Source organism: Pipistrellus kuhlii, unplaced genomic scaffold, assembly GCF_014108245.1.
Source record: "Pipistrellus kuhlii isolate mPipKuh1 unplaced genomic scaffold, mPipKuh1.p scaffold_m20_p_9, whole genome shotgun sequence".
NCBI classification, from domain to species: domain Eukaryota; kingdom Metazoa; phylum Chordata; class Mammalia; order Chiroptera; family Vespertilionidae; genus Pipistrellus; species Pipistrellus kuhlii.
The window spans coordinates 9,338,125-9,357,527 of NW_023425595.1; the positions used below are offsets into that span (position 1 = coordinate 9,338,125).

The window sequence follows — 19,403 nt, forward strand, 5'->3', positions numbered from 1 at the left end:
TTGGCTCAGTGGATAGAGCGTTGGCCTGCAGACTGAAAGGTCTCAGGTTCGATTCCAGTCAAGGGCATGTACCTTGGTTGTGGGCACATCTCCAGTAGGGGGTGTGCAAGAGGCAGCTGATCAATGATTCTCTCTCATCGATGTTTCTAACTCTCTATCCCTCTCTTCCTCTCTGTAAAAAATCAATAAAATATAGAGGTAAGTGCCAAAGTCACACAACTAGTAAGTGGCTGAGGCAGGATTCAAGGAAGATCTAACTCTAAAGTCCTTGCTCATTGCACTACACTGCTTCCTACAAGAAAAGAGAAGGCAGAGACTTCACGTGGCTTAGTTTCCAAAGCATCAAAGGAACAAGCCAAAGGGCACAGGCTGGCCAGAGCAGTTAATTAGCTGGTTAACCAAATTCCACAAAATAAATGAACCTCTGAGATACTGATTTGGGATATTTCCTAATTCTACCTTTAGATTATCTTCAACTTAATAAGATAAATCTTCAAAGTGGCCCCAGAACCAAAATTAAGACAACACTTTGGTTTATGAACCACTGGGAGCTTTACAAGCCAGCAACAAAAGCCTAAAGAAGGTTTTCATATCTTAGTGAAACTGGATGTTGAACATTTAAAGACAAATCAATATTGGAAGCTGAACCATTAAAAGTCAATACTTGGTTTTTATTTTCCCAAAAGAAAAAGCATACTATTGTTTTCCCTAACATACATTCCCTTGATTTAAAAATTCTAAAGATCAAAGAAGAGGCAGAAGAGAGACTATATATATATATGAAAATTAATACATACATATATACATGATAGCTCAATTTTGAAATGAAATGTACTTTAATAAACACTGCCTTTATAATTATTCAAAAATGTGTGTATAGTGTTAGCTCCTAATGGCTCGCCTGCCTGCCTGCCTGCCCCTAACTGCTTCTACCTGCCAGCCTGATTGCCCCCTAACCACTCCCCTGCTGGCCTGATTGATATCTAACTGCTCCCTTGCAGGTCTGATCCCTCCCAACTGCCCTCCCCTGCCCACCTGGTCATACCCAACTGCCCTCCCCTGAAGGCCTAGTCGCCCCCAACTGCCCTCTCCTGCCAGCCTGATTACCCACAACTGCCTTCCCCTGTCGGCCTGATCACCCACAACTGTCCTCCCCTGCCAGCCATCTTGTGATGACATGGGATGGCCATCTTGTGACATCTCGTGACACTACCTAGGCTTTTATTATATAGGATATGGATATATATATGAATGAGATCAGCAGCTCAGATACAAGCAACATTTGAATCTGATGGTTACATTAGGCATCACTACACTGGGTAGCTCAGTTTCTTAGAGCATTACCTTGATATGCCAAGGTTGCAGGTTCGATCCCCAGTCAGGGCACACATAAGATAAACCAATAAATGCATAAATAAGTGAATAAATGGAACAACAAACCAATCTCTCTCTCTCTCTCAAATCAATAAAATAATTTTAAAAGTTGTAATATACTAAGAAAGTGGAGATGTATTTGCTGGTCCTCAGCTTAACATCTTAACTAATGATGGAGAAGGAGGAACTAAGTAGCATCTCAATAAAATATAAGAATGACTTCACCCCTGACCAGTTTGGCTCAGTGGATAAACCATCAGCCTGTGGACTGAAGGGTCCCAGGTTCAATTCCAGTCAAGGGCATGTACCTTGGTTGTGGGCACATCCCCAGTAGGGGGTGTGCAGGAGGCAGCTAATCAATGTCTCTCTCTCATCGATGTTTCTAACTCTCTATCCCTCTCCTTTCCTCTCTGTAAAAAAATCAATAATATATATTTTTTAAAAGAATGATTTCAAATTGACAGTGCTCAGAACCCTAGCAAAGGAGAAATGGCAGAACAGAACCCAGATTAGGAAAAGGTGAAACGCAGTAAACATACAAATGTGATGATGCCGCCCATGGGCAACAAACAAAGACATCCAGGAGAAAACAGCCCATAACAAAAACAGCTCAAGCATTTACTGACCAGAAAAATCTTAAAAACAGAAATAGGTAAGGTGTCAAAGGTTTTATAGTCTAAAAAGAAGGGAGGATTCAGAAATAATAGTTATTATTGGATGAGAAAACTAATTTTAACACATAGGATATTTGTGGAGGGTGGAAGAGGGGTGGCTTAGAAGGAGGGGACAGGAAGATTGGTAAAAGTTCCAGGAAAAAAGCAAAGGAATTAAAAGCATTTAAAATAACGTTGTTTTTAGAAAACTATAGATTCTGCCACTCACTTCAGTGCTAATACAAGATCAACATGAAGCATGGCTCCACGAGATGAAGGAGGAAAAACCTGTCAGATAGAGACAGTATGAGTGAATTGGAAGATGTTTTATAGATGAACAGTGGATGAACAGTGGAAAAAAGGAAGATTCAGAGAGGGTTTATCTTAGAAACAGAGGAGAGGGCTAAATACTGGGGCCTAACATAGTTCATGCCCTTTTCAAGGAGAGCTTAAATAAAAGAAACAACAATGGTAAAGACCAAGAGCACTGGCCCATCCACTGAAGGGTCCCAGGTTTGATTCCAGTCAAAGGCATGTACCTGGATTGTGAGTTCCCACCCCCAGTTTAGGTATGTACAGGAGGCAAGCAGTCAATATGTTTCTCACATGGATGTTTTTTGTTTTGTGTTTTCTCTCTCTCTCCCATTCCACCCTCCCTTCCACTCTCTTTGAAAAAGCAATGGGAAAAATATCCTCTGGTGAGGATTAACAAAAACAAACAAAATAAAGGTGAAGACCAGCATGTGCAGATGTGCTGGTGCTTTTCCTCCAACACAAGAAGACTTTCCCACCAAAACACTTGGCAGGGAGACACCAGAGAAATCCTGCTCAATTTCACCAGCCAGAAACTAGAAACTGCCTTTAAGCTAGCAGGATAGATGCTGACAGAGTTATTAATGGCTTTCCCAGTTGTTGAACTCTATGCATCTTTGATTAACTCTCTGAGAGGTATTTGAGGAAGAGAGGGAGAAAATGTAAGATTTCCTAGTAAAAGATTTTATAAGAGAAAAAACACCCTTCAAACAATCAAGCATCTAAGACAAGTACCAAACACGAGAAAAATATGTCTTTGGAACAAGGGAGAAACACAGCAGCAACTCCTGCTAAATGCCTGGGATTAATTGCCTGAGAAAGGCTATAATTTAAAAATACACCTACAGACCGCTATCTGAATCCTGACGAGACAATCAGGTTGTTGTTACTTCTCAGTGGCAAATGACTCTGACTCGGGCCTTTATAAATGAAGTTCTTGCAGCAAATAGTTCAAAAGGCCATTGTCCTCTTGACAATACACATGACTTTGCTGAAAATTAGACGATTAAAAAAATACTTGTCAGTCCATGTGGTTCAGTGGCTAAGTATCAACCTAGGAACCAGCAGGTCATAGTTCAATCCCAGTCAGGTTTCAGGATCAATCCCCAATAGGAGGCTTGCAGAAGGCAGCCAATCAATGATTCTCTCTCATCATTGATTTTTCTCTCTTTCTCTTCCTCTCTGAAATCAATAAAAACACTTAAAACAAAGAAAGAAAAAGTGTTCAGTAATAGTGTATGTTTGTTTAAAAATATATTGTATATATAAATACACACACACACACACACACACACACACACACACACACACTTGTTTCTCTAGGCTCTTTTGTTTCTCCTCAATCTCAGACAAAAGAAGGCCTATTTGGAATTCCAGTCCCTTGATGGCACAGTGATCTTGGACAAGACCTTTCCTTACCTGGGTGCTATGAGGAACTGAGGCCCCAGTCTCTAGTGCCAGACTGTACATACACACAAATGCTTAGATTTGATAACATTCACAGAGAACACCTAAGAACATAGGTCTCTTGAAACGACATAGCCTTAATTTTTCTCCAAGGAATAATGACATAACAGATAATTATTATTAACAAATTCCTCTCCTTGCTTATTCTACCTTTAATTTCACTGCATATATTATGAAAATCATATTCCTTTTGTGCATTTTATGTAAAAAAAAAATATATATCTCTAAGTGGTTATGTTCTCCTTTCCCCCTTTTCCTGTCTTGAGAGATTGGAGGTTCTAGCAGGGGAGTGAAGCTACTCATATACCCTTGACCGAAGACCAGTCCTCTCCACTGGGGGGAGGTCCTCCTCTTCGGCCCGAGCGCACAGCTTCGGGAGGAACACACATGGATTGGTGAGGCAGGAGGAGACACCCACCTAGCCAGCCAAATTAGCTGAATCAACCCTGGGTGACAGATCCTGTCTTGAGTGTTTAATTCTTTCCTTCTGTATTTTCCCATTCTAAACCCAGGCACAATCCAAACACAGTTCACTTTCTTTCTCTTTTGCGTTCTTCATAATAAATATTCATATATATTTTACTTGCACAGAAAGAGTACTAATTCTAAAACTGCCAAGCAATATTATGTTTCCAAGCAATGGGCTCCAAATCCTCAGTAAAGAGCTAAGACTGTAGGTAGGCATATATTTTATAAATATTCAGGGCGCTACAGGTATCCTATTTCTAATCCTCATGAAGTCTCCTTCACTTTTCTGAGATTTTTCATTATTCTAAGTCTGCTTTGTGAAAGGGAAATTCACCTAAGATAGTTAACTCCAACAAAGATCCAAGAACTTTAGTGCTAAAAGAAACTTCAGAGATAATCTAATCTCAGTGTACAGATCAGACACTGAGGCCCTGATTGGGCAAGGGACTTGCCCATAGAGAAACAGCAAATAGAACTCAGGATCGTCCCCTAGTCAATAGTTACCAGTCTTCATGTGTTCTCGCCTGTACTTTGCTCTCAGGTTTCAAATTGGTTTCCGGCATCCACATACTTGTCACTTTAGGTCACCCTTACCAGTGCTGTCACAGTTAGCCTACTATACATATTGACTAATGGATATCCCGGACAAATATAAAGTGAAAACTTCTTAGCCAGGCACTCTAGGCCCTCAATAGTTCAGCCTTTCCTGACCTTCTCCCTCATATTATAAATACTTAATAGCTCTATTTAGGGTCCTCAAATAAACCCTGTAAATATCCCATCTCTGGGCATTTTGTTTAAGCAACCCCTAGACTCTAAGATCTGGGACTACTTTAACTCTGCAGGCTAGTCTGTCAAACATCTTGGACTTTACAGTCTAGCCATACTAAGCAACAAGGGAATTCCTGCAATATTCCATGTTGTTTCATGTTTCCTTGACTGTGTTTATTTACCTTTCTCCTAAGCATAATTAGAGAAAGGTCCTATTTCAAGACTTAAATCTTTCTCTTTTGTAAGCCCACCCTGTAAAAACAATCAGCCACCACAAAAATCAAATAAATAAAATTATTTAAGCCCTGGCCAGTTTGGCTCAGTGGATAGAGCATCGGCCTGCAAACTCAAGAGTCCCAGGTTCGATTCCAGTCAAGGGCATGTACCTTGGTTGTGGGCATATCCCCAGTGGGGATGTGCAGGAGGCAGCTGGTTGATGTTTTTCTCTCATCGATGTTTCTGACTCTCTCTCCCTCTCCCTTCCTCTCTGTAGAAAATCAATAAAATACATTTTTTTAAATTATTTAAAACTCTCTGGTAAAAAGGAAGGGAACAGTTTCTTATCTCATCACATTTTAAGAACTATTTCTTAAATTTCTGTACAATACCAACACTCAACAAATGTAGTTAGTTGCCTGATTCCCAATCATTGCTTTAGCAGGTTCTAGAAACGTTACAGTGTTTCTTTCCAGTTTCCCTTGCACTTCTAACATTCAAGAGTCTATGTTTGTAAGTCAAAGGAAGAAACAAAGGCAACTCTGTTTCAAAACAAAGTAGACAACATCTCCCTCTGAAGATTTACCCTTCCCTTTCTTGGCTACAAGTTATGTATTTGCTATTAGTAGTCACTGACTCCCCCAGGGGTCCTAGAAATTCTGGGCACAGAAGGGAGAGCAAGAGCAGGTACTACCAAAGACATATGGCTGGCTTTGCTCTACTGGAATTCCCAGCCACAGGAGCTTGAAGTATGAGTCTCACAAAGCTGTCAGATTTCGATGACAGATGACAGGAGTCGTATGACCTGATTTCTGACATATTTTCTTTGTCATGGCTCAACTAAATTTCTGTTATGCCAAAATGGCAGATGGAGAATATAACTTTCCAAACTAAAGACAAGCAACTTCCCCTATGCCACACCCATTCGGAAGGCAGAGCTGAGTAACAGCCTTCAGAACAGCCCTCAACTACATCATATACCAAGAACTTTTAATGACTTTGCCAGAAGGTGTCTAGCAAGGAGACCATAAAAGGAGAAGTCCTGGCTGCAGGATGCTCCCCTGTACATGTGTATGTTGTACTGCAGCACGTCAAACTGAGAGACAGGAACTCATTTCGGGCCCAGAAATGACTGTCATTCTCAAATGAAACATTTTTGCACATTAGATCACAATATGAATTTCTGGGTTAAAGGGAGCCAGTTAATTAGAAGAATTAAGAAAATAAATGTAATAGACCTAGAAATTTCATCATGAGGCTGAAAGACTAGAATTCTCACTGAGATGTTTTTCCAGAGTATAGCCTACTGTCACAACTTGAATGTAGCACTTGTTCTTTTCTGTGCTAGTAATAATTTTTAAGAAGTTGAGAATGTCAACTGTAAATAAAAAAAATAAAATAAAAAGTATTGAATGCAATTACCTAGTGGCTAGTATATGTAGTGGAAATATTTGTGATTGATCTAATTGGAAGTTTCTATAGTTCTGACTGTCATGAGCTCAGTTATCACTCCTTTGCCTTAGAAGGCGAAGCAATAACAAAGTCAGAAAAGGAAGGACATGAGCTGGGATCATAAGTACATTTAGAGTAACAGATAAGATGTGGAAGGGGCAAGGATAGCTGAAGCAGTGGTCATCCAGTCATATACTGTACACAACCTCTTTTATGGGCTTTCACAACTACTAGGACATAGCACTTAACCTGGGCTTCACAAAAATCTCCCTCCTCTTTCCAGAGGGATAGTAAAAGTGAAAACTGGAATTTACTTTATGCATTTTTGCCATCTACATTCTAGCAGGCAGACACACCTTTACTCTGCTTGTAAACATCTTTATGCAAAGACAGATGCTGAGGGTTTCAGGACAGACCTGCTGACAGCGGATTTCTGGGTGTCCTGTTTGTGCATTTTGATAAAGGGAACCTGCTGTCTCAATCCTTCCCCAGACAGAGATGAATGGCAGGAGAAGATACAATACCTGCCTGGGAGGATGGTCATTAATCCAGGCCACAAAGGAATAGAAAACTTAACCTGATGCTGACCAACCTTTAAAGCTATCATTCCTAGAGATAAATCTAGACAGTCTTGTTCCATGGCAAACTCATGGAACAAGGGCCCAATTATGGCTGTACATAACTTTTATTTATTTATTTTTTAATATTTTTATTGATTTCAGAGAGGAAAGAAGAGGGGGAGAGAGACAGAAACATCAATGATGAAAGAGAATCATCATTGATTGCCTCCTTTAATTCCCTTCCCTGGGGATTGAGCCCACAACCCACGTGTGCCCCTGACTGGATTGAACTCAGGAACCCCCAATCCGCAGGCCAATACTCTATCCACTGAGCCAAACCAGCTAGGAATGGCTGTACATCACTTTTAAAGGGCTTTAAATCTGCAGGACACCCATTAATGAAAGAAACTCATTACAGACTGATTCATTTGCCTTTCAGCATAACCATTATTGCTTGTCTCATTTTTTATTCTTACAAGTATATTTCCAGTAGGACATGATCTTACTCATCTAGGGGAAATGGTGAACAACATAGACTGATGAACAAGAACAGACCCAGATATAAGGAGCCATGAGTCAGACTGTTGGACCTCAGAGGGAAAGTGGGGATAAAAGGGAGATATCAACCAAAGGACTTGTGTGCATACGTATGAGCCTAACCAGTGGTCAAGGACAATAGAGGGATGGGGCATGAGTGGGGAGGGTTGGGGAATTGGAATGGGGATTTGAAGACACATATGTAAACCTTAATCAATTAAAGAAATTTTAAAAAAAGCCGTAGGACAGTAATAGTCAAGATTCTAAATATACCTTTCCTATTCTCTCATTTAGGCATGTATGATTTTGGTGAAATATTATCATTTAGAACACCACAAAGAAATTAATATCTCACCCCAAACAGTTTGACTCAGTGAATAGAGCATTGGCCTGCGGACGGAAAGGTCCCAGGTTCGATTCTGGTCAAGGGCACATGCCTGGGTTGAGGCTCAATCCCCAGTACGAGGCATGCAGGAGCAGCTGATCAGTGATTCTCTCATCAATGATGTTTCTATCTCTCCCTCTCCCTTCCTCTTGAAAACCAATAAACAACAAAAAAGGTAAATATCTCATTGTGTTATTATAAGGATTAAACAAAAACTTAAACATATATACTATATTAATATATTTGTATATACTGCAAATGTTTTATATGTTATAATTTAGTATACATATGAAAATTATAACTGATACCTTTCATTCAAAATGATGGATCTGAATAATGGCTCCCCTTCATTTTTGGGGGACTCTGTACACCAGGATGGGACAAGCTAGAGAATGACAAAACGATCTAAGCCTTAGCAAATGGAAGCAAACTGAAGAGGTCAAAGTGGGGTGACAAAGGCAAAAGTAGGATATGCTGTGAAGGTGAGGAGATTCAATGAACAGTTTATTTTCATGGTAACCTAAGTGTGTTAGCAGGACGTCAAGCCATGTCTAACTTACCCGGAAAAAAATATAAATTATGGTTGTACACACCTCTAATTTCCCTTCTAGTTATTAAAACTAAAGGAAAGGACGGGGGCTGAAAAATTAAAATGCGCTAGCATATTCCCTAATTTCTCCCTCACTCCCTCCTCAGAGTACTTTGATATTAGAACCACAAGCAGCACTCAGTTTACAGTGGGGGTGGGTGGGGAGGAATAGGGCAAGGATGTGGATGCCGATAGAATGAACAGATGTAAATGAACATTGACCAACCAGCAACACCCTTCACCAGAACACTAGACTACTAATATTGAGGCGACAAATTCATAGCTGCTATTAAAAACAAGATTACAGTCTGTATCAGCCCAAAAGAAAGGCAAACACCAAAGGGAAGGACAGTAGGGCATTAGAGAAATCAGCCCACTGTTACTAACCAGGGAACACCACAAGACCCCGTAGGAAACCACAGTTTAAGTCAATCAGTGCAAGGAAGGTGAAGAGGCGATGTAAATTCAGGTCATGCTGAAGCCGAGGGGAGGTGAGAGCACAGGTGGGCTGTGGGGAGCACAAGGAGGAGGCAGTCTGACATAGGAAATCGAGGGGGAAGGAAGAGGAGAGGGAGGAGGTGGTAGCAGAAGAAAGAGAAGGTAAGATGAGAACAGAACATTTTAAACTAACCCAGAACTCCATTGTGAAGGACAAGTCACGAGGCAAGACTCAGCTCAAAGGCATGAGCCCCACGCCCCACCACTGCAGAGGATAACACAGCCTTCTAAGCGTGTACAGAGAGGGGCCTAGGCAATCTGCACCGACTCCCAGAGCCATCCAGGATCGCTGAGTCTCCTGAGCAGCACCAAGTCCCAGCAGCCTTGGTGGGTACATTGTAATTGCTTCCCTGAATAGACCCCAATGCTGGAAAAATAATCCCATTTACAGGGAACATATTTCACTACAGGTGTCTGCCTGGCTAAGGAGTGGAGACACTTTCCCTTCACTGTTGCTATGTGTGCCCACCATCACCTAGAGTGGATGCAAGGAAGAATGACATGTGCTCAGAATCAGAGGGTAGCTGGGCTCTTCTCTCAGTCGATAACAGAGGCCACCGTGCCTGCCCCACTTGCCACACCAGTGTTCACAGCATGCCTGCCTTTCTTCCACATTTACATCTTCCTCAGACAAATGAATCTCCCAGTTAGTCTTCCTTCTGCTTCCAAGTACACAATTGCTAGTGTGCGTTTAAGGATCGCATCAGGAAGGTGAACTGGTACAAAGGGTGTTCCCACCTTTTCAGTTCTTTCTGGCAGAGAGATTGCTCAAACATACCCTAAAGCTTGGTTGCAATATGTCGCCTGGAGATTAATCATTCAGCTCAGGAAACAGAAGGTTGAGGGGAGGCAAGAACTCTTAAGATCCCAGACCTGACCAGGCTATCTCAGGATGGAGAAGAAAAAAGAAAAATGACCAACAGGCTATCCTATTCCAATACTGCCAATAAAAGAGGAGGAATAAAATACTTAACCACTCTTTTCTCTCTCTTGTTTTACATGTTTGAGAATACAACAAAGAATAGGAATCAAAACAAAAAGTCAATGTCCAATCCGATATAAGCCAGAAACGCTGTTTCAGAATGGAAACAATGAATGGCTTCGAAAGGCCATGAGCACCAGGTCAGTGAAGGCAAAACCCAGAAGTCAGATTGGGAAGCTTGAATTCTGGAGTCCGGGGGTAACTCTGCTCCTTTAGCTCACTCAGTCACCTAACTACCAACTAAAAGAAGAGGAAGGAGTCACTTCGAAACCCCTCACATTAACCTGACAGGCAACTTTCAAAGGATCCTTACTGGGGATGGAGGGAGAATGAGAAAGTTTAGGTAAAGGAGTAAAACCTCAAAGTACAAGTGTGATCAAGGGTTCTAAGAAAACCCAACTTTATTTTCTTTTTAATCTCTCAATATCTACTCTGCTTCAGAGCGAAAAAACACCAAGCCTCCTGCCTCCCAGGTGTGAAGACAGTCTACGAGATGCATTCCACAGGCACTGCTCACACAAAAGGGAAGTAAGCACAGCCGCCATCTTCTCCCAGTGTGGCCCGGGGTCCAATGGACAGCCTGTTCCCACAGGTCCTGGTGAATCAGCAACAACTGCCAGAGATGGGCGTGCCCAGGGCATTTTAACCCTCCATCCCTCACCCCATCCAATTACTCATAAATAATAACTTAAAGGTTTGAAGCAAGAATGTCAACCGCTGCTGCTCAGTGACCAACTTGGAAGCACTTCTAGCTTGGGAGTAGAGGGAAGAAAGCAAGCTGAGTATGTACTTACTCAAAGTCCTCAAATTCCAAGTCGGTTCCCTCTACTGATGGACCCTGGTTGTCTGAAGAAGAGGAGGAGGTGGAAGAGCGAAGCCGGTTCTGTTGGTAGCGCATGGAGCGCTGGCGAATACTGTCTCTCCGTGAAAGATACTGGATCATCCTCTGAGCGTAGTATGCAGCAGGAGATAATCTGAGAGAGACAGAGATGGACAAACACAAACTAGCACTAATGTGGGGGAAACTGTGAAAAACAGTAAATCCAGTTCTCCCCTGGCATCTCCCTGCTGAGACAATCCGGAGACATGAAAAATAAAGACATTTAACTCACCAGGAGATTTGTACTGCACAATATGCTTATCAGATATTACCACCAATGTTTCTGTTCTGAGATAAGGCAAAGAGACTGTCTAATCAGTCCTTATCTGATCAACAGCTGTCCCCTCCCAAGAGAATAACACTTCGACTTTTTTTAGTCTCTTAAGGGAGCCCTTTAAGACTCACAGCATTCCCTCAATCATCCTTACGTAGAATACAAGAAATAAAGGGATCACAGCAATCATCAATAAGTCATCTCTTCTTTCCGTTTTAGATGAGGAAGCAGGCCAGGAGACAGGAAACCTGAGATCACTAAAGAAGGCATGCACAGGCATTTTCACCAGGAGCCCCTTTTTTCTCCAACAAACAGACATACTCTAGATTTGTTCTAGCTCCTTAAAATGATCTGAGCCTCTTCTCTCTCCTTTAACAATTTATTCAGAGATATTTGTAACAGAAGATATAGACTGAGAGTAAAATATACTTGGAAAAACAGAAAAACCTAAAAGGATAAAAACAAAATTTTCTGCCTTGCAAGAGAGCATCAGAAGCTATATGGGGACTGAGCAGTACAGAAGACAACAGTCTTTGCTTTTCTTCTCCCTTACTAGAGAGACTATTCTCAGTAAAGAGTCTAGACCTGCATTCTTCCAGCTGCTTAGTGTCTTCATATTCCTTGAAAACATCAAGTATCCCCTACAATGTGCCGCATTCTCTTCTTTCTCAAGTTTTCACTCCATCTTTCACAACATCATTATATAATTTGAGGCTATTAACTGAGAATGTGAGAGATGAACTGTAGAAGAATGTTTTATATGATAGTATTAAATGGATTACTAAGAAATTTCCAGACTTAAAACCTGCCTGAGGTATACACTGACTCAACAATTCCAATGGAAATTTTAGCCTACAGAAACACACAAGGATACAAAGATACAGAGATTAGAATTAATGAAAACCTGGGAAACACCCCAAATGCCCATTAACAGATTAAACAAACTATATCCATACAAAGAAACACTATATAGCTATTAAAAAGAACAAATTATCCCTATATGCACACATGAAACCTTCTAAAATATAATTTTAAATGGAGGAAAAATTGAAGAATGGTATGTATATACTAATATGTATGTAAGCGATATAGTTCTGTATTTAAAACAAAAAATTAAAAGGGAACACAGCAATCCTAATGAGGATTACCGAGGACCTGAATTTATATAATGTTTAAATATAAAAGGAAAACAGCATGTCTATTTTTTTTTTAATGGAAACCTGGAAACACTGATTGAGAATGGAAATAAAGGAGTTATATCCAAATGGTAGGAAAAGTATTTACAAACATCTTGCTGCCTGACCTTTCATTACCCTGGCAAAGTCTCTAGGCAAATCTTCAATAAATCTACTGACTCAGGGCAAAGGAGATCCTGGAATCAACTGCTATAGGACCTGAGGCTGCTTTTTAAATAACAGAAGTGGTGGTCCTGTGCCAACCATCAAATGGATTCCCAAGCAGGCCAGCTGACAATCTTTGGAACTCAAATGTCTATGTTATGAAACAAGATGCTGGCACCTGAGTCCAAATTATCTTTATATAGCTATCTTTATACAGCGGGTGGGCATGGGATGAACAGATGCTTTGGCCAAGATCATGAGAGCACAAGAATAATTTTTTAAAGGTATTAACTTGTAGAACTTCATTATTTGTATGGGCCTGTTCCTATGCAGTTTGCAAAAATTAATCAAGAATCCTCTATTTTCAACAAATAGAAGTCAACACTATTGAGTTGTTCCTGTATCTACCAAATATTTAAAAAAAAAACAAAAAAAACCAAACAAACAACAAAAAAAAAACAAAAAAAAAACCTTCCAGCATAAATCAACCATTATTGCCTAAATTCTTAAGTCAATCAGACTAGAAAAGTAATTAAAAAAGTTAAGAGGAGAATAAAGATTATTGTGTTTTTTTTGGAATTGATTCTGAAAAGTGACCACAAGAACATTCATTCCTGAGTTTATAACCAACCCTAACTAATGGGAAAATTTTGCAAATATTATTGGCGATAGTGGCAAAAATAATGTTGAAGCTGACAATAAGACTGTTATTTCATATGCTAGGGCACAATCTCAGCACTAGGTAACCCCAACTGTTTATTTCACTACTGAAAGCTGGGTGCACAACATTCATGCACTTGGGGGGCGGGAGGTGTGTCTCAGTCCAACCTGTGCTCTCTCACAGTCCAGGAGCCCTCAGGGGATGTCCGACTGCTGCAGAGGAAGGAGAGGCTCCAGCCACTGCTGCCAAGCCACTGCTGCACTCACCAGCCTTGAGCCCGGCTTCTGGCTTCTGGCTTCTGGCTGAGCAATGTTTCCCCTGTGGGAGCCCACTGAACACCAGGAGGCAGCTCCTGTAGTAAGCATCTGTCCCCTGGTAGTGTGCATCATAGCAACCGGTCGTTTGGTCAATTTGCATATTAGCCTTTTATTATAGAGGATAGGACAAAAATTCCCTGAACTATAGAACTAGGCATCAACGATTTTTTAAAAAGGATTCTTGGCACAATTACTAACTACAAATACATTCCTATCCTTGTCTTTTTGGGTATCTAGAGGGCAGCTAAGGATCTGAATGCTGAGTGCTCTGGCCTATACATACTGTGCACAGGGTGAATCTAAGAGAAAAAAGAAATGAAACCATCAGTAATGAGGTATCAATCCTCCTCCCACTGAAGAGCTGGATAACCCCATAAAATTCTGAAGTGTTACAAGTAAAAATTTTAAATGTTTTAATAAATCTTTAAGTTTTCTTAAAGATTTATTAAAACCTTCCCCTTTAAAAACACCTATTTTGTGCTCAAAGGGGAAATGTGAAAACACACAACACTATAAAGTATGATACTTTCTGTTATTTGTTTCTCTGTTAGGAACAAATAACATGAAAGGAGGACAAGTTATGGTCTTTAAGAATTACTGGTAAACTGTCATGTTCTGGGGATGAGATTCCCACTGCTATCCTAAAAGAACTACAAGAAGTTCTCTATCTCAGTGTTTCAGAAAATTTTATTCATGTGAAAATATTCCTTTTCTTATTTAGGGCTATTACTTTTGATTATGATTACGAATTAAAATAAATGTTCTTGCTTCAGGCATCATTTAAACTGTCTACCTGTTTGAAAGTCCTCAATCCCCGTGTTCCCTTATCCTTGGATTCGCCATTCCAAAGGAAGAGGATAATGGGGAACCTTTTCATTAGTATCTCAGAAAGAATGCTCAGCATCATGGGCTAACTGTGCCAACAAGATCATTCAATATCACTGGAATCAACTTGGTCTAAGGTTTTTCTAACTTGAAATTCTTAAACTAGAGCAAAGCTCATTTAGCTCTATGTGACCTGTATTAACTTGCCAGCCCCACCATTATCACACTTTTCTTCTGGCAGAGCCTCACAGTGTGCTCTGGCTCTGCTTAAGTGCAGGTTATCCCTCCTTTAGATCATTAACAATCAGTAAGTCCAACTGTGACAACACCAAAGGGCTTCTCACTATAAACGTTCATCAACTCAAACACTCCAAACTTGGCACTCATTTACCAGTATCAGGTTAAGGCGGGTCTTCAACTCATTTGAAATTTTTTTTTAATCTCTTCAAGAATTTTTAAAATGTCTTCTAATCAGTATAAGTCAAGCATTTAATGAAGTTCCAACTTGTTATATTTAGTTCCATTTGTCAGTCATCTCTTCCTTCAGATAGTCTCAAAATATTCAACAACTAAATGAGCTTGATTTCTGCTTTCTTATATTCTAAACTCTCTCAAATGAGAGCAAGAAGGATTCCTTTATGTTTGAATTTATAGGTAATTTCTCTATTAATAAATACTTTTATTTCCCTTTTGGCTGTCCATCTGAATGAAAACAGTCTCACTGATCTAAGAGAAGAAATATATTCTATCCTATGACTCTGCCAGTGGCATCCCCAGGTTCCTCCTCTAGTGTCACATTCACAGAAATGAGCCCCATAGGATAAGAGCTCAGTCACAAGTCTGTCACCAGAGGTTCTGTTCACTTACCTGCAATACTTCCCAATCACCTGAACCACCTGTCTCAAAACTGTAACTCAAGAGTAAAAGAGCACCAGGACCAGAGAGGCACAAAATGGGGCTTCCAGCAATTGGCAACCCCAAGGGCAGCCCCGCCCCCCCACCTAGTGCCATTTCTCACTTCAGCCTTACCTCGCTGGGTCTGGGTAAATTGGGTGCTCTCTGGATCCTGCTCCATCATAACGGGATAATGAAATGAGGGAAGACTCCAGCAGCCTCCTAGCAGAGATTAAAAAAATGGCAATAATCCCTGTCAATTACCAACTCAGAGGTCATTTATTAAGGAAAATGGGGGAAAAGAAAAATAACATCCCCCTTTGCAGCTAGCTAACACCTGCTATCTGGGATCACACCCTTCCTGCAAGCTAAGTACTTAGAGACATAAATAAGTGAAGAGCTACAGAGCTCCTACCCTGGATATGGCCACTGTATTGTGTAGAACTGGTCTTCAGTGAGAAATGAACAAGTGCTTCAGAGACATGATCTTACTTCTATTTGCAGTACCTCCAGGTGACAAATAGGAGATTATGATCAACACATGAGGAGGCAATTAGGCATACTAGAGATTATCCTATAGTGCCAACACTTATCTTGGTGTTCAGCACCTCCATTTCATCCTAAGCCACATCACCTTATCTTCTACCCATCAATTCTGCTAATACCCTTTTGAAAGAAAGGATGTAAGAAACAATGTCTGGGACTCTTAACAACTGACAAAAATTGCTAATCATAAAATCATAAGGTCATCTGACCATATGTGATACACATATTTTATTGAGCACTCTTTTTGATGCAATACTTTCCAATCACCTGAACCACCTGTCTCAAAACTGTAACTCAAGAGTAAATGAGCACCAGCACCCGGGAAGTTAGGCATTACTGTATATACACGAGAACCTTGGGCTGTGTGGCACACAGCTTTAAGTGATAGCACTAAGCCTCCAGTGAAGGTCTTCAACTCCAAAATGCTTCAAACCACTATGCTATACTGCAGGACCTTCTGCGCTCCAGGCAGATAAAAGTCAATATGTATCCACTGTGAATCCAAGCTAGAATGTGGGCTCAGTATTGGTGGACCTGACTATTTATTAAGAGTAGAAGAAATCTGGACTTTTGCATAAAATCTCCTGTTAAATTTTAGCTAACACAGTGTTCCCTTTTTGTACAACACAGGCCAGTTAAAAACACATCTGATCAACATGGCCACGGGCCCCCCAGTTTGCCATGTCTGCCACACTGTTTCCCAATTCAAATGTGCCTTGGCAGTCAATCAGGCTCCTGACATGGGACACGTTCCTAAGGAAATGGTCTCAGCAAGAAATGCACATTGCTCTTCTCAGACAGCATTTTGCTCTCTGGGAATAGGTCTCTGGCTCCCTGCCAGACTCTTTAAAGCAGATCTGCAGAATAAGGACAGCAGCTACCAATCTTTTACAATTGAGTTAATTCAATTCATTGTTATTAAAACTGGCTGGCTTTGGCTATAGTCATGTGCGGTCACTTTATCCCTGCAACTGGCTGCAGAAGCATTTCCTCTAGCACAGTGGTCGGCAAACCACAGCTCGCGATTCACATGCGGCTCTTTGGCCCCTTGAGTGTGGCTCTTCCACAAAATACCACGGCCTGGGTGAACCTATTTTGAAGAAGTGGCGTTAGAAGAAGTTTAAGTTTAAAAAATTTGGCTCTCAAAAGAAATTTCAATCGTTGTACTGTTGATATTTGGCTCTGTTGACTAATGAGTTTGCCGACCACTGCCCTAATAGCCTGAAGAAGAAGTACAACAGAGGCCCTGTCAACCTAGCTTGCTACCTTTCCCATCCAGAAAAACCCACTGTTAAATGATGTTTCCTCCCTAGAGTAGGCTATAATCCCCACACTTAAAACCAGCCAAAACCGATTTGGCTCAGTGGATAGAGCGTCGGCCTGCGGACTGTAAGGTCCCAGGTTCGATTTCGGTCAAAGGCATGTGCCTTGGTTGCGGGCACATCCCCAGTAGGGGGTGTGCAAGAGACAACTGATCAATGATTCCCTCTCATCGATGTTTCTAACTCTCTATCCCTCTCTCTTCCTCTCTGTAAAAAAAATCAATAAAATATATTTTAAAACAAAAACAAAACACTTTAAACCAGTGATCGCCAACCTTTCGGACCTCACGGACCACCAGTGGCTTTTGGACCACCAACTGGCAACTGCTGCTTTAAACCATTCTACCAGTGAAGGGAGAATACAATAATAAAATATATCTTGCCCAGGAGGTGTGGCTCAGTACATTGAGCATCATCCCATGTATCAAGAGTCACTGGTTCAATTCCAGGTCAGGGCACATGCCTGAGTTTCAGGCTTAATCCCCAGTAGGGGGTGAGCAGGAGGCAATTGACTGATGTATCTTCTCTCTTCATCTCCCTTCCTCACTCTTTAAAATCAATAAAAATATTTTTTTAAATAAATAAAAATAAAATACATCTCTCTGGATGAAAATATGAATCCTCAATGATATCACTGTTTATAGCAGCAGAAATAGTGTTTCAATTCTAAGACATACTTTCCTCCCCACATTTACTGTATTTGAAGTAGAAATGTTTCTTATAATAGTGTGACACAGTTTAATTAGCAGGACTGTTTTCCATTCACAGGGGCACATAAAACAACAGCATGTATTTGAGTCCTGAAATACAGAATGTGATAGGAAAGGGTAACAAGAGATACATAGATTGGAGAAAAAAAGAAAAGTGAAATTATGAGAACAGTATTTAGGGCATTTATGCAAATAAATAATACTAATAAATTAGTTCTATAGGAATCAGGTGAATGGAAGCAAGATCTGGGAGCAGCTGTCCGCCCTGGAGCACCCAGAAGCTTCTTCCATCCCAAAGGGCTCTGGAGTTTAGTCCAGAACATCTCTGAGCCTGGTTGTGCTATCCTATAAATGGCGGCTTAAGAAGCAGAAGCCCTTTGGCAAGGAGCACCCTCCAGAGTGACCAACGTTTAACCTGAAGTATTTCTGCCTAGAAATGATCCTGCTAGGTTAGAAAGCCAATCTGGCCCTTCACTATGCCAAGGAGTGAAAGTATTAAGAGAGATGAGATGACTTTTTAGGAATCCTATAAAGGAGAGTCTTGAACTAGAAGAGTTGAATTAGATAATTTCATTTTTAATGATTCCATTTTAAAATCCTGCAAAGTCTAATTCCCGCCCTAACTTCCAGCTTACCTAAAAGACTTCTTTAAATCAGAGTAAAATCAAAATGTTAAGCTTTGTCTCTTGGGAGACCCTGATGAGGTTCTTTTGGAACATGCATCCCCTGTGCCTACTTACTACAGATCTGTTGGCACCATCTGTTCCCCAAGCAATACAGTGGACTGGCAAGTCATATATATGTGACATTTTAACTGCTAATCCATGAAATCAGGAGATCCAATTACTATGACTAGCACAAACCCCACATAACACTGATGAAACATTAAATTCTCTACAGCTACAACACAAGAACTATCTTGAGGAATAAAAAATACTTTTCCACCAGAACCGGTTTAGCTCAGTGGATAGAGCGTCGGCCTGCGGACTGAAAGGTTCCAGGTTCAATTCCAGTCAAGGGCATGTATCTTGGTTGCGGGCAAATCCCCAGTAAGGGGTGGGCAAGAGGCAACTGATCAATGATTCTCTCTCATCAATGTTTCTAACTCTCTATCCCTTTCTCTTCCTCTCTGTAAAAAATATTTTTTAAAAAACTTTTCCAATTGGTGTTGAATAAAGTAAGAAATATAGTAGACGAGTAAATATCACAACTCCTAGGAATGCCAAAGAAAGAGATTTCTCTCCTACAGTTAGCCTTTTTCAAAGAACCTTCAATATCCTAAAGCCAACAAACATGTTCAGATATTCTGCAATCACTGTAAACAAATAATTGCCAGAACTCAGTGACCTAAAATAAAAAGCCTGCGCCTC

At 40.7% G+C, this 19,403-nt stretch overlaps 1 protein-coding gene across 14 annotated transcripts in view; it reads right to left on the reverse strand.

Annotated features, from left to right (window-relative positions):
* The window catches only part of AMBRA1 (autophagy and beclin 1 regulator 1), a 161,360-nt gene that overhangs the window by 85,020 nt on the left and 56,937 nt on the right, over nucleotides 1-19,403 (reverse strand). For 9 of the 14 annotated variants that reach the window (XR_006740924.1, XM_045578093.1, XM_036427472.2 and 6 more), the window contains 2 exons: nucleotides 15,591-15,677; nucleotides 11,059-11,238 (listed from right to left, as the gene is read on the reverse strand). The exons of 2 other annotated variants lie outside the window; for them this stretch is intronic. Coding sequence is in view for 11 of the 12 variants with exons in the window: in XM_045578093.1 (XP_045434049.1) it covers nucleotides 11,059-11,238; nucleotides 15,591-15,677 (267 nt within the window). In the remaining variant the exon portion in view is untranslated. The remainder of the gene's footprint in view (nucleotides 1-11,058; nucleotides 11,239-15,590; nucleotides 15,678-19,403) is intronic. 3 more of the 14 variants (XM_045578092.1, XM_045578096.1, XM_045578094.1) reach the window with 2 other exon arrangements.